The 14,468-nt window shown below is 36.8% G+C and overlaps 1 protein-coding gene across 1 annotated transcript in view; it reads left to right on the plus strand.

Annotated features, from left to right (window-relative positions):
- Positions 1 to 14,093, plus strand: part of stum (mechanosensory transduction mediator stumble) — a 124,224-nt gene extending 110,131 nt beyond the window's left edge. Inside the window, exons 6-9 of the mRNA XM_074181982.1 lie at positions 2,948 to 3,104; positions 4,679 to 4,805; positions 9,350 to 9,544; positions 13,619 to 14,093. Coding sequence (XP_074038083.1) covers positions 2,948 to 3,104; positions 4,679 to 4,805; positions 9,350 to 9,544; positions 13,619 to 13,722 — 583 coding nt within the window. The 3' untranslated portion in view covers positions 13,723 to 14,093. The remainder of the gene's footprint in view (positions 1 to 2,947; positions 3,105 to 4,678; positions 4,806 to 9,349; positions 9,545 to 13,618) is intronic.
- Positions 14,094 to 14,468: the final 375 nt, after the last annotated feature.

Below are 14,468 nucleotides of genomic sequence, written 5' to 3' on the forward strand. Positions count from 1 at the left end.
CGGCATCGGCAGGTGTAGGCCAATACTCGCCGAATAGATACTCTCTTATTGATGAAAATTCGGGACACTCGCATAAGACATGCCTGACAGTTTCGTCTTTCTGTTTCCACATCCTGCATAGAGGTATGTCCACTAGCTCTATAATATGGAGGTGTTAACTTAGTTGACAGTGGCCAGTCAGAAAACCTACTGTTAAGCGTAGGTTTTTCCTGGTCATCGCCAGATATTTCTTCGGCAGCAGGGTGATCCTGGTAAGACTGCATCCTTTGATTCCATCCCATCTCTTTGGGGATTGAGCATGGGTGTGACGTTTGGCTAGCTCCGCAATTGTCGAAGTCATCAGGCCGTAGGTGTCACTGGGCCCTACAATTCTTAGTTCAGTCGCTTCCTTGGCTGAAGAGTCGGCAATGCGATCATCTTTACTCATGTCGTGCCCTTTAACCCACCTCAGGATAAAGTTATTTTCTACCGAGGCCGATATAGTCTTTTAAATCAGTATTACTTTTGTTATGGTTCTAGGCCAGGGGTCTCCAAACTACGGCCCGCGGGCCAAATCCGGCCCGCCAGTGTCATCAATCCGGTCCGCGACGGCCAATGATTTACTGTCATCAATCTGGCCCGCGACACCCAATGATTACCTAATTGTTGTTACTATTGCTGTGATAAGTTGAAGAGATAAGATAATTACTCGGTTTTATTTACTTGCAAGGTAAAACTTAACGACAGAAATGATGACAAAGAAAACTTAACTTAAGTATCTAAGTTTAAGCATATTAATAACTAACAAATAATTGAAATGAATCACAGTAAAACAAAAACACTAATGAGATTTATGTAATTGTGATTTTCCACCGACAATACTTTGTAGCTGTGGATCAATTTTACTTGTACCAATTATCAAAAGAGATTTAAGATGCTCATCGGTTAATTGAGATCTGTAAACATTCTTTGTGTACTTCATCTTGGAAAACGTTTTCTCACACCAGTAAGTAGTACCAAAAACAGAAAACAACCCACGAGCAAATTTATGCAAATTATCAAATTGTTCCAGTGTAAGACTCTTATAAAATTCCAACAAAGATGAATTTTAATATTTGTTCTTAAGCATATCACTGCACCGTAAATCAATAATTTCCATTTGGACTTCCGGAGCCAGGGTTTCAATGTCAGAATCAAAAGGATTTTGAAAAAGCTTAATTTCATTCGCAATGACATGAAAATCTGAAAAACGAGTATCAAAACTTATCTTCAAAGCACTCAAAGTTTCGATTGCAAAATTGACGGGAAATTCAGTCTCTGTAGTGTGGCTGAATATTTCACATGTTTCAAAATTTGTGAAACTAACACTTTTAAATAAATTTACCTTTTCGGGGCATATTTTTGCGGCTACTGCAATCAAGCATTCTTTTATCATATCTCCATCGGTGAATGGTTTGCCACGTTTTCCGATTTCAAGAGCCACACGAAAGCTAGCGCGAGTTGCAGACTTTTGTTCAGTATTCGCTTTGGTAAACAAAGATTGCTGCGATTTGAGTCCGCGTTTCAAAGCTTCAAATTTTTCCTTCCGAAAACTTCCTGTATACTTTGAGTAACTTTGAAGATGTTTCGATTCATAGTGTCGTTTAATGTTATAGTCTTTGAGAACAGCTATGTTTTCATTACAAATTAAACATAGCGCCTTATTCCTGGACTCAATCACAAAATACTGAAAGTTTCATTTTTCTTGGAACGTTATCCATGCACTGTCGATTTTTCGCTTCTTTTCCATACTAACAAATCACACATAAAAACAATAAGTCAAATCAAAATACTTTTATTGACGGGTGTTACTTTATTTCACAATAGACAGTTTCGCTTCCTTCGCCTTTCCTACACAGACTAACTCGCAGTTGCGCCGCTAGCCTTTTCATATGCAATTATTACTGCCATCTCGAGGTGATCGGAATACACTAGCTAGAACCAGAACTTTCTCGAACCAACGCGGTAATTCCGAATATTTAATTACGCCTAATGCCACCTAGCGGGTAGCTGAAAAAGATAGTACATAGTACCACTACTCGCCACTAGATGTCGTTAAGTGTCACAATACACAATAATAATTGAAATGCAAAAAAAGCGTAAGTTTGCTTAGGTCACGCACTTTGTGACAATCCTAGTCTACAAATATAGTTAAGGGCAGAAATTGGCCCTTGGAATAAACTGAAAAAATCATTGTGGCCCGAAGGCTTCAAAGTTTGGAGACCCCTGTTCTAGGTTAATATCACTAATATCACAAAATGTTATCAAAGTATCATTCCCATACAAATAGAATTTGTAAAGGGAACAATTTCTTTAGGAATACATACTATGCAAAATTATCAAAAATAATCTTCGTTTACAAGGTATCAGTTATGTAATTTAACCCTGATGTCATACTGTGATAATTCTGATAACTTATTTGCTATCATCTATTTCACGCATGAATTCTTCTTTCAACATCCGAATTTCTTATTTATTATGTCAATAACAGTAATATGTTACACGGTCTTCATAAACAGATGATTCAATTTTTTATTAGTGCATTAGTTGTATTAAATTCGGGAGCTCGAAATGTATCAGTAAGTTGATATTGAAACAATCGTTCAAGTTTTCAGTGCCTCAGATATGAAACCAAAATCATGGAACTTAACATGGTATGACAGATTTTTGAAAAAGGTCCACAAACATTTTGGTACAAAGTAATTCATCAGTGGGAAATTTGACATTGAAATAGCAGTTATTTATTTCAAATAATTCAAAAATAGATAGAATTTGTTAATGGGAATATACATCTATGCATAAAAAAAACTTTTTTTCATTATAGAGTCAACAATCTCTCTTTTGTAACAATATATCATTTCGATGATGTCTCAATATACAAACACTTATAATTAAAAGAAAGTTAATTTTAATAATAATTCATTTTCAGGTCGAAATGTTCGAAAGATTGCTGTAAAGATGTTTTACGAAAAATATTCTGTATCAATTTGTGTTGCAAGAAAAAAGTTGTGGAAGTACCTGTTCGAAAGGCTTCGATCATCAGCAAGAAAAAAAGCTTGACTCCTACCACAGCTCCACCTCCAGAGGTAAGAATGATTAGAGAAATATAGCAGGATTAGGAAGGTTAGGCCCGGAGCTATTGGGTCTATTCGATCCTCCATCGCAACCCGCAAGGGTTTATTGTGGCTCACACCTATTCACACTCAACCAAATAAACCCAACTTCTTAACGAAGCCGATTAGTTTGTATGGTGAGTGGTCTTTCAGGTCAGATGCTAAGAGTACGACTCTGCTTAACTCTAAAATTCAGATTGTGTCCCCAGCGGGGCAGGCACGAAGTGTGTGCTCTGCTGTTTCATCATTTTCCCAACAGAGGTGACACACACTGTCTTCCGATCTTCCGACAGTCCAAGTCTCTGCATATGATGATTCAAATGACAGTGACCTGTGAGAAGGCTTGTTAGACATCGTAGTTCACCTCTACTGTAGTCCAACAACTGTTTGGTATCAAGCTTCGAAGGGTGGATAAACGCATTGGAGTGAGCCAATCCTGGAAGATTCTGCTAGAAATCCATAAATCTTTAGGCAAAGCCTAAAGCGATGCCAATGACAGGTTCTAATCCGATGAAGCTGCTTGCAGCACCTTCTTTTGTGAGGCAGTCAGCAGCCTCATTACCTTCCAGGCCAGGTTGGCCAGGAATCCAGACCAGAGACAATCTGTTAAGTCTTCGTATCGAGGAGTTCGTTTTTGGCAATTTGCTACCAATTTAGACGTTGCTCGGTAGGAACCGAAAGTTTCCAAAGCCCGACTGCCCGAATTGATTTGTGTATGAGGTTGAATTCTTCCAATCTCTCCGCGCACAATTCAATAGCATTAATTTCCGTTTGAAATACAGTCGCATAGGTTTCTAGGCAGGTTGATATCTCTGTCCTGGGTCTGCGACTGAAAACAACTGCACCAGAACCGGAAGGTGTTTGTGATCCATCTGTGAACCAACTATCTGCTCTTAATATTTCCTTCTCCTGGAGGATCCAGTTCTCTCTACTCGGGAACAGTACTTTATAAGGCAGTTCGTAGTTGGCAGTTGCAGGTATAAAGTCAGAGGTCAATTCCAGAATGCTGTGACTTCCAGTGTCAACCAACAGTCTGTTGCACTCTGCATTGAATTGATTTGTGCAATTGGCAAATTGCACAAGTCTATATTCAGTCCATCTAGCCTCTGTCTCCAGAAAAATCTGGAGAGGAGGTAGATTTAGAAGGATCTCCATGGCCGCTGACGGTTTGGTACTGATGGCTGACAATCATCACATAAATCCAGTGGATTTGTTTGGGACCTAAACCCCAACTTTTACCACAAATCCTTCGACATGTCCATTGGGACAGTCTGGCTTTATGTAAAACCTTGGTGAGTGTTTTTATCAAGGATGAGGAAAACCCATATAATGCTAATATATCCATTTGTTGTATCAAGAAAACTACAGTACCACTCAAGAAGTCAATGTAACACAATGAATTATTTTTTGCATATTTTTTGAGTATTGCTCACATTTTTCCAAATGTATTTTTAAGTATGTTCAAGGTACAGCTAAAATACTTTCAAAGAGATCAGATCTAAGTGTCTGATCTAAAAATCAGTTTTCAAGAATGTTATATTTTTCAGGACACCACACCAAAAATAGACTTGAGTCTTGTTGAGCACAGTTCACATATGAAAGCGGCAATACCGATTCTTCCCATATGCCTAGCCTGGTTCTGTTTGGTGTTAAATTGTTTGCTTCCTGGAACAGGTGAGTTTTTGGAATTATTTTTCTCTATTTCAATGATACATAGTATAAAACAAAGTCGTTTCTAGCTCTCTGTCCCTATGTATGCTTAGATTTTTAAAACTACTTGATTCGAAAGAAAGGTTTATATATATTGAGCGTTCTAACGAAAACTTGACCTCCCCTGTAAGTCAGAAACGGACGTATAATCAAAAATTTCAAAGAACATTTCTAGGGGGACCAATTCTGATATGGAAATCATAGTCGAAACTTTACCCCCCTGCGGTAAGCAAATACCCCTCCCCACTATTTCTCTCAATGGCATAGAAGGTCGAGTGATACATCATGTGAAAGGTCTTCTTCTATCCCTCTATTACACTGGCTTACACTCGAATCCCCGAATGCCGATTGTATATGTTTATTTATTCAGGATGGAGCTTAGCTCCCCTACCCTTTCGACGTGTGTCTCTCAAGAGGACAAATGACACAACTAACTGAAATTGATGACGGTATGAAGGTCCTCAGTCATCCGTACCACCCTTCACGTTGTACCTCTACCTGGCTGGGATGTTTGGGTGAGAAAATTATGCATCCGTTAACGAAGGATATAAGGGCATCATTCGACTCAGTGTCGGGACCTTCTGAATCGTGAGGGACATCTACATCATAATCTATAGCTTCCCTAACTTATGTTTTATCGGGAGTCTCCGCGCTATCGAGAACTAGCCGATTTCTCGACTAAATGGACTGCTGAATGGAAGATTGCTGCATAAATCTTTCCCTAAACGCCTGAAGCGTTATCTGAGGGTGCATACTTTTGATCTGTCCCTCGAACTGTCTTCTACCCCGCTAATTCGTCCCATCGTATTGGCAACGCTATGTGGTGGTGCAGTGGGGGGAGAGTTCGGAGGAGTAGAGGTTCCCTTGACAGTGGTGGCGCTAGACAGAGGGAAGATGCCAGTTGAAAGGCCTTCGGGCCAGGACAACACAGGCATTATTCATGTCCCTCAATCTTTGCCTTTCCGTTTTCGAAGTGCAGAGTCTATTAGAAGACCTAAGTACTTTACCCTCGCTTGCCAGTCGATCTCCCTTCCAGAGATAATCACTTTCATGGCCGGATAAGATGTTGTTCTTTCCATAGTTGTTGCTCGAGTCTTGCTCGGGTTCACTGAAAAATTCCTGAATGGTTCAATCAAAATCGTTTATTCAAATTTCAAATAATAATAACATTTCATTTGTTTAGGTGTGTTTGTGTGTGGCCCTGCTTTAGGCTAATGCATCTTCAGGGTAAAAACCCTGAATGGTTCCCGCAGCGCTATATTTATAAGTTTCGGCAGTGAGCGGGCGTAGACTCCGCCCACCACTTGGCGAGCGCGAGCTGGCTCAGCCTATTATTTTTACTTATCGAAATAATTTGGACATTGATAACAAAGATAATTTTGTTTGTTCGGGATATTCAGACGATTCACTACGTCCGCTTGAAATGACCCACCTAGCACTGACAGTTTGATCCATCTTGATTTCCTTCAGCTTGGAGCCTAGCTCCCTTACCCTTTAAACTGGTTTTCGTCAGAGTGACGAGCGGGCCATAACTGATCATTGGTGACGGCATGAATGTCCTCAGACATCAGTACCGCCCTTTGCGGTATACCCCTACCTGGCTGGGGTGGAATGGATGAAGATATTATTCATCTCTTAACGGAAGACGTAGGGGCCTCATTCGACAGAGTGTCGGGGCCTTCTTTTTTGGGTGGGGTCGTCTACAGCGTAATCTATAGCTTCCCTGACTAACGGATTATCGTGAGTTTCCGCGCAATCTAAAACTCGCCGATTCCTCGACTGGATGGATTGCTGGATGGAAGGCAGCTTCAAATCTCTACGGATGGCTTCGTTCTTCTGTTGATCAGAGAGTACAGGCTTGCCACCCGACTCTTGATCTTAGCCTTCTCGCTTGTAATGTGCGGGTTCCAGGTGAGCCTACGATCTATTAGAAGACCGAAGTACTTTACCCGCGCCTGCCAGTCAATCTCCCCTCCAGAGATTCTCACTTTCATAGCCGGAGAAGAAATCGTTCTTTCCATGGTTATCGCCTGAGTCTCTGCCGGATTCCCTCGGATCTTCCATTCGAGATACCAGCGCTTGAGGTCGTCCAATGCACGTTGCATATAGACGATCCCGAGCTCCTGACCCATGTAAGATGAGAGGAGAGCCGTGTCGTCGGCGTAGAGGGCTAGTACTGACGAGGCGCGCGCTACTACTTTGAAACCGGTGTTCAACCCGACCAAAAGGATTATAAAAGACTCAACGCATAAATATCGAAGATAAACGAGACTCCGAAATGCAGTGAAAGCTGCAGAGAAAGACAAAGGACGAATCTCATATGACGAGAGATGTCAAAGCTTGATCATCATAGTAAAAATCTACCAGTAAGTCCACTCCCACTACTTTCATTCATAAATTCACAAAGTTCTCGGTGACCTCGAAACAGAGTGCGGAGCCAATTTCGTTATTTCACCATAGACGTGCGCTCATATAAAAAGAAATTTAAGGTTATTATAGAATATTTTGTGGTAAATTACTTATAACCAACTACAAAAACTAAAAACACTAATAACAACCGCGAATAAACTGAACACAATATCAGTTTCCGACCGTCAAATCGTCCAATCCTTCGATACTACAGCACTGAACGCGTTGGATGAGAATCTCATCCTAAGAGCGGTTGAAGGTCCCCGGCAACTCGGGTGGATCACGATAGCCTACTGGTTGTATTATTCTGCTGTGGCTTGATTTTGAAACGCGAGAGCGTCGCTTATCTTTGATATTATTGGATCGAGTCGATCCCATAGATGTCGTTTTCGTAAGAGGATATGTCATCACCTTTTTCGAAATCTCAAGTAGTCTGGATAAGTTTGAAGACATCGTTCGTAAAAAATAAAATAGGGCTCTAGACATGAAATATCACCAACAAGTAAAAGTTTTCTCTTAGTAACGTGTGAATTTCTTTTTATACAATACAGAGTTAATAATAATAATAATAATAATAATGTTTTATTCATACTATTTTATTACATATTCCAATTCTACCAATCATAAAATGAACAAAACAGAAAAAAACCACAAGGAAATTAATCCGCGCGTGGCATGAAATCTTTGTCCAAAGATTAGACGTGAACATCATTAAAATACAAATATTCTCTAAATTTGTTTAAATATAAAAACATACAAATTTTTTAATACTACAAGATTTAAAATCCAAACCAAAGACTAAACAATTTAAAGTGGAATAAGGTTATGAAAGTTTAAGTCATGTCACATTTCTGAAATATTGAATTTCATATCAGATTTAAGACAAATTTTGGCATTAATAGCGCATTACAATAATTACATCAGAATAATTACATCTGCAGATTATATTATGAGCAACACCTCATGCAAGTCTATAACATACTCTGCCTGTAGCTATAAAGCTTTCTAGTGTTTCTGGCGATAAAGTGAACAGCCAAGATCTGACCCTTTTCTTGAACATTTCGTATGAGTTGATCGTTTTGAGTTCGAGCGGTAGCTCATTAAAAAGTTTTGGTCCCAAAAAAGTATAACATTTCTGCCCTTTCGTTTTTTTAGTTCTGGGTATCACAGCGTTAGTTTTATGCACAGATAGAAGGATTTTTTTTGTCAATTGCATTATTTATCAGTTCTGTCAATCTGGCAATTGCATCAGACGTTGAATTATTCTTACGGAAACCATACTGTCTACTCGATTAAATATTATAACTTTCGAGAAATGAGACCAACCTCTTCTGTAAGGTTTTTTCGAAAACTTTTCCCAAGCTCGATATCAATGAAATAGGACGATAGTAACAACAAGTTTATCACCGTTTTTGAAGAGAGGTTTTATTTCAGCAATTTTTAGGATATCTGGAAATTTCCCATCATTCATGGACTTATTTATTATATAAACTAACGGAGGTGCAATTTCCTTCTTGATGTCTTTCAGAATTTCGGATTTTATGTTGTCGATCCCCGGTGATTTATTACTTTTCAAATTTAATATAATCTCCATAACTTCTGCTTCATATGTCTCCGTTAAAAAAATTGAATTTGGATTATTTTTATATCTGACAGGTTCTGCTTCTATTTTGTTACTTGAAGTAACAGTAAAGTGTTTACAAAATTCTTCAGATATTTCTCTAGAGACATTTGTTGGGTTTCCAGCGGAGTTTTTGATTTCTTTAATTTCTGTTTTTTGTTTTTGCTTTTTTGAAATTTCATTGATATATTCCCATAGACTTTTACTCGTGTTTTTATTAGCGTCTTTTTGTTTTTTCATTAAAAAATTCAACCTATTGCTGTAGTCTTTGAATTTTTCTTTGTTTCGTTCTGTTGGTTGATTTTTCATTATTTTATATAGTCTGTTTTTTTTCATGCAAAGATTTTATTATTCCCGCAGTTATCCAGCATTTTCTCCCCATTTCGTTGGGGCATAACAGTCAATAACGATGTAAATTGTAACAATGTAAAATTTTATATTCCAATGTACATGTTATTAACATTTGTTTTTTATTTAGGGACCGTATTCAGCGGTTTGTTTTGTCTGTGCATTGGAATACCAAGGTTCTCTCAAAAAGATGGTCCTAGAGCTAGGATTGGTTCCTTCATCATAAATTGCATCATAGGATTCAGTCAATTTTTCACTGTCCTGTTCTGTTTGGTCGGCTGGGGCTGGTCAATTTGGTGGGGAGTTATCATGTTGAAAGTAGCAAGTGAGTATCAACCGATTTACACAACATTTCTGAATATTCATTCTTCTTATTATTCATAGAAGGAAAGTATACGGATTGCAAATAGTTCATTGTTTCTTGGTCAAGAAAAGAATGTTAGTCTGAAATATTGATGTCCTGATATTAGGTTGAGCGTTTAAAGAAATTAAAGTGTTCAACCTAATTTTTTCACGATGAGGAAATGAAATGGAATGTAAAAGAGTGACCAGGGGAAATCGATGTGATGCTGTAGAGCAATTCTGGCCTAATAAACGGTTACAGAAAATGTTTGTTACTTAATTTTTTTTTGTAACCAGTGAAGAGAATGCCACATCAAATGTCTATGAGTCTGTTTGTACTGATGAAAAGCAATAATGTACACAAAATGCTTACAGGGGATTCATTTGATATTATTTTTATCATTACTATTATTATTACACTATTCATAGCTCATTTGGGAGTGTTTTCATCTTCCGTTATTATTTCTTTATATTTTAATTTTTTATTCTTGTTGTTCAATTCGTTTAGTGATTAGATCAACTCTCATACTTTTGTATTTCATACTAATTTTTTATTTCACATGCCCTGATATTTTTAATGGAATCATCCGAATATTTCATTCCAAGTATTTTCAATATATCATTCATTATTTTTCCTCACATGACAAAATCCCAAATCAGCTCCATTTTGAAATTAATAATCATGTAAGTTTGGACTTCTATTCTGTTTTAAAAAAAATCTGTTTAAAATCTATTTTTCCGTTAACCAGCTGTTGCACCCCTACGAACGACAATTCTCAGAAGTCGAAACTTGTGCGAGCTAAGCATTAACGAGGTCTCACCTTTTAACGTGTTATTCCTATTATATGAAATACTTTTTTAGACAATGGATGTCCAAACCTCCCAGCTTCCACCGACTTTTTCAGACAATGAAAGTCTGAATCTTTAAAGTTCAGCAATAAACATTGTCAGTCACATTCAAAAAATACCAATTTGATCAGAACCAACCTGAAGTAATTGTAAGATAAATGCAATTTTGTAAGTTTGGACTTCTTCTGCCCTTTTTTAGACAATGAGGGTTTAAAACTCCAACATTCACCAATCAACATTCTTAACCACATTCAAATAATACGATCAGAACCAAGCTATCATCATTTGGAGATAACCATTGTCTTAAACGTTTTTTTCAGATAATGGTCCAAATCTCTAAAGTTCTTTCACTTTCAATTATTCAAATCGCTTTCTACACAATGACAGTCCAAACGTCTAACATTTGCCGATAAACATCGTGGATGTAGACCACATTCAAATGATACTATCAAGATTAAAAAAAAGTTAGAGTCATTGGCAGATAATCATGGAACTCCGGACTTTCATTTTCCAAAGCGAATTTTTAGACAATAAGAGTATAAAACTCCAACATTCACTAGTTCACATTCTTAACCAAATCTATTATTCAAATCGCTTTCTAACCATGAGAGTCCAAACCTTCAACATTCGTCGTTAAACATTGTGGACTACATTCAAATGATACTATCAAGATGAGAAGAAAATTAGGGTCATTGACAGATGATCATGGAACTCCGGACTTTCATTTTCCAAAGCGAATTTTCGGACAATAAGAGTCTAAAACTCCAACATTCACTAGTTCACATTCTCAACCACATTCAGATTATACGATCAGAACTATTGGGAGATAACCATTGTCTGAAATGTTTTTTCAGATAATGGAAGTCCAAGTCTCTGAAGTTTTTTTATCTCCTATTATTCAAATTGCTTTCTAACCATGAGAGTCCAAACCCTTAACATTCGTCGTTAAACATTGTGGACTACATTCAAATTATACCATCAAGATGAGGAGAAAGTTAGGGTCATTGACAGATGATCAGGGAACTCCTGACTTTCATTTTCCAAAGCGAATTTTTAAACAATAAGAGTATAAACTTCAACATTCAGGCAACAACATCAGACCCAAGCTATCATCATTGGGAAATTGCCATTGTCTAAAACTATTTTTCAGATAATGGAAGTCCAAAACTCTAAAGTTCTTTTCTCTTTCATTATTCCAATCGCTGGTTAGATAATGAATTTTCAAACCTCTTACATTTACTGATAAACATTGTGGACTATATTCAAATGATACTATCGAAATCAGTATACAATAACAGTATACTAAACATACCTAACCACAATCAAATAGTACTTAGATGATTAGAACCAAGTTGGATTGGGAGAAAATGGTTTTAGACAATGGAAGACTTCCATTGTCTAAAATGTTTTTTCAGGATTTCCATAATCTTTTTCGGATAAGGATGCAGGGATATCAGATATTGTGTTTTTTTATTTTTCGATTTCTCTAGATTCTTACGCCACATTGCAGGATTTGCAGCTTTAAGTAACACACACTTTGAAGTGGAATTTTTCTCATTTTTGAAAGATGAAAAGAACAAACTATATTGTTTCGTTTTCCTCGTAAGTTCGACAAAAATTATTGAAGAAAAGAGAATTGAAACTTTCTATGAAACTTTAATGTATAAGTTTGAAAATGTCCTTATAGGATGAAACTGCAGTAACGTTAGTTACAAATAAAAGTGATAAAAAGCATAGAATTTTCTTATTAGTCAGTGAGCTATGCCTGAAGACTAGCAGTAAAGAAATCTAAAGAAATGAACTTTGAACGTTCAAGCCACTCTCGAATATACCTACACAGTAGGTTAAATGGACTGACGCCTATCAGAAAACAACTACTCCCCTGGTTAATACCAAGAAGGGCGTTGGATTATATCCGACAGGGTCAGTGCAGGAATCTTCACAGAATATTTTCTGCATATGCAATTGGCAATAAAACTGAAAGAGTCGACCTTCAATTTTGGAACGGGCACACTTGCAGACCGGTTTCGGGCTCATAAGCCTGGCTTGAACGTTTAAAGTTCACTTCTTTAGATTTGTTTACTGCCAGTCTTCAAGAATAGCCCACTGACGAATAAGAAAGTTTTTCTTCCTTTTTAGAGGAATCGGGCAAATTACGGATATGCAGTTGGTTAGTATCTCGTCCACTAGATGGAGTGACATTTTGTTGTTCGCTCCAACTTAGGAAGAGGAATGAAATACTCTGAAAGAATTCCTATTTTCAATTATGGAATATCATTGACTTTAGGTCGATGATGGTCACTATCTTGCACTGATGAGTGGCTAATGAGCCCGAAACCGGTCTGCAAGTGTGCCCGTTCAAAAATTGAAAGAAGACTCTTTCAGTTGTATTGCCAATTGCATATGCAAGAAATTTTCTGTGAAGATTCCTGCACTGACGCCTGTCGGATATAATCCAACGCCCTTCGTGGTATTAGCCAGGGGAGTAGTTGTTTTCTGATAGGCGTCAGTCCATTTAACCTACTGTGTAGGTATATTCGAGACTGGCTTGAACGTTAAAATTTCATTTTTTTAGAAAAGCATAGAAAGTTTCAATTCTCTTCTCTTCATTATGATTTCCTATCACGTAGTAACAGCTACATTCATCAATTCATCGACAATAATTAACCACATTGTATAATTAAACTTCATTCCACTGCTACACTGTCAATACAATAAACAAATTTCAACTGAACTTCAGTTTGATAGTCAGATGTCTATCGCCTTCAGCTCACTTCGTACCGCCCTTTCAACTAGAGTAGCCTCCTCTGAGGACGGGTAGTGCTTATATATCCCAATGGGAGTCTTCGGAAGCAATGCTACAGAACGATCAAGTTTCACTTTTCAAGGTTATTATCAGTTTATTCAGAAGTTTGTTTATTAATTCCTATGTATAGGTATATTATAAAATGTCATGAATATACTCATACTATTATCATGATTATTATCAAGAAGCACAAGTAGAGTTGAACGCGACACAGTCGACCAGCGACGGCCATCGTTATATTTTCAGGGGATAATTCAAACAATACAAGAATATCTTATGACTTGTTTCTCTCGGAGTTTGAATCGTTCAAGTACAATCTCATATTTCTAAAAGTGTCAATAAATGTATATGCTTTTGAACATTTTCATAACACTTTATAATCAAGATATTTCTTGATTTCAGAAAAACATAAGAGATTCAAGCACTTAGAAGCGATCGAGCAAGCCAATATAACCCATCAACTGAGCCAAAACAACAGTAAGAGGGACCCAGAAAATCGACCGTAAACAAGGTTGAAGTGAAATATACTCAGAAATTGTTTTTAAACACGCTTTAAATTCTCTAAATATAATATTCCTATATTTCAAGTAACTTGATGAACAGAGGATATCCAAAAAATCTAGAATCTTGTCTGTAGTCCTACTTCTGAATCGTTAAATTTTTGTATGTCCACTTGTTCAAATCACTGATCAATTGTACAAATTGTTGATAGGACATTTTTGCTGGTCAAAAATGCATTTTGTAATAACTGTAGATAATAATGCAATAATGAAAAAAATGATATTTTTTGTAACAAATTTGTAGAATTTTTTTAGAATTGGACGATGGTTGTTACTTTTGTATAATATGTAAATATAATTATATTTGTAGACTATTTCACTGGTGTAGATTCCTTTACTGTTTGATGTAGAGAGTATTTTCATTTTACATTATTGGGCATTTCAGTTGTTATAGAATTTTTGTAGGTAACAATGAAAACTGTCTATCTGAATTTAATGTTTGATATGTGAAAAAAAGGTTAGAAACCGCTATATTAAAATCTGTTTCGAGACCGCTTGAGCTACCGAAGATCTTTCAGTCTTTAAATATCGAATAACTAAAGGAAAACTGAATTATAAACAATACTTTTAAGTGAATATTGATATGCAGTGACGTAAAATTATCATTTAAGTACAGATATTATCATTCAAAATGTTATATTAACATATTATAGGTCAAATGTATTCGTCTTTCCAGTTTTGAAAATTTATTT

The sequence above is a fragment of the Leptinotarsa decemlineata genome, unplaced genomic scaffold (genome assembly GCF_025532065.1).
Source record: "Leptinotarsa decemlineata unplaced genomic scaffold, Ldec_3_MD MMD2_tig00026328_RagTag_RagTag, whole genome shotgun sequence".
NCBI classification, from domain to species: Eukaryota; Metazoa; Arthropoda; class Insecta; order Coleoptera; family Chrysomelidae; genus Leptinotarsa; species Leptinotarsa decemlineata.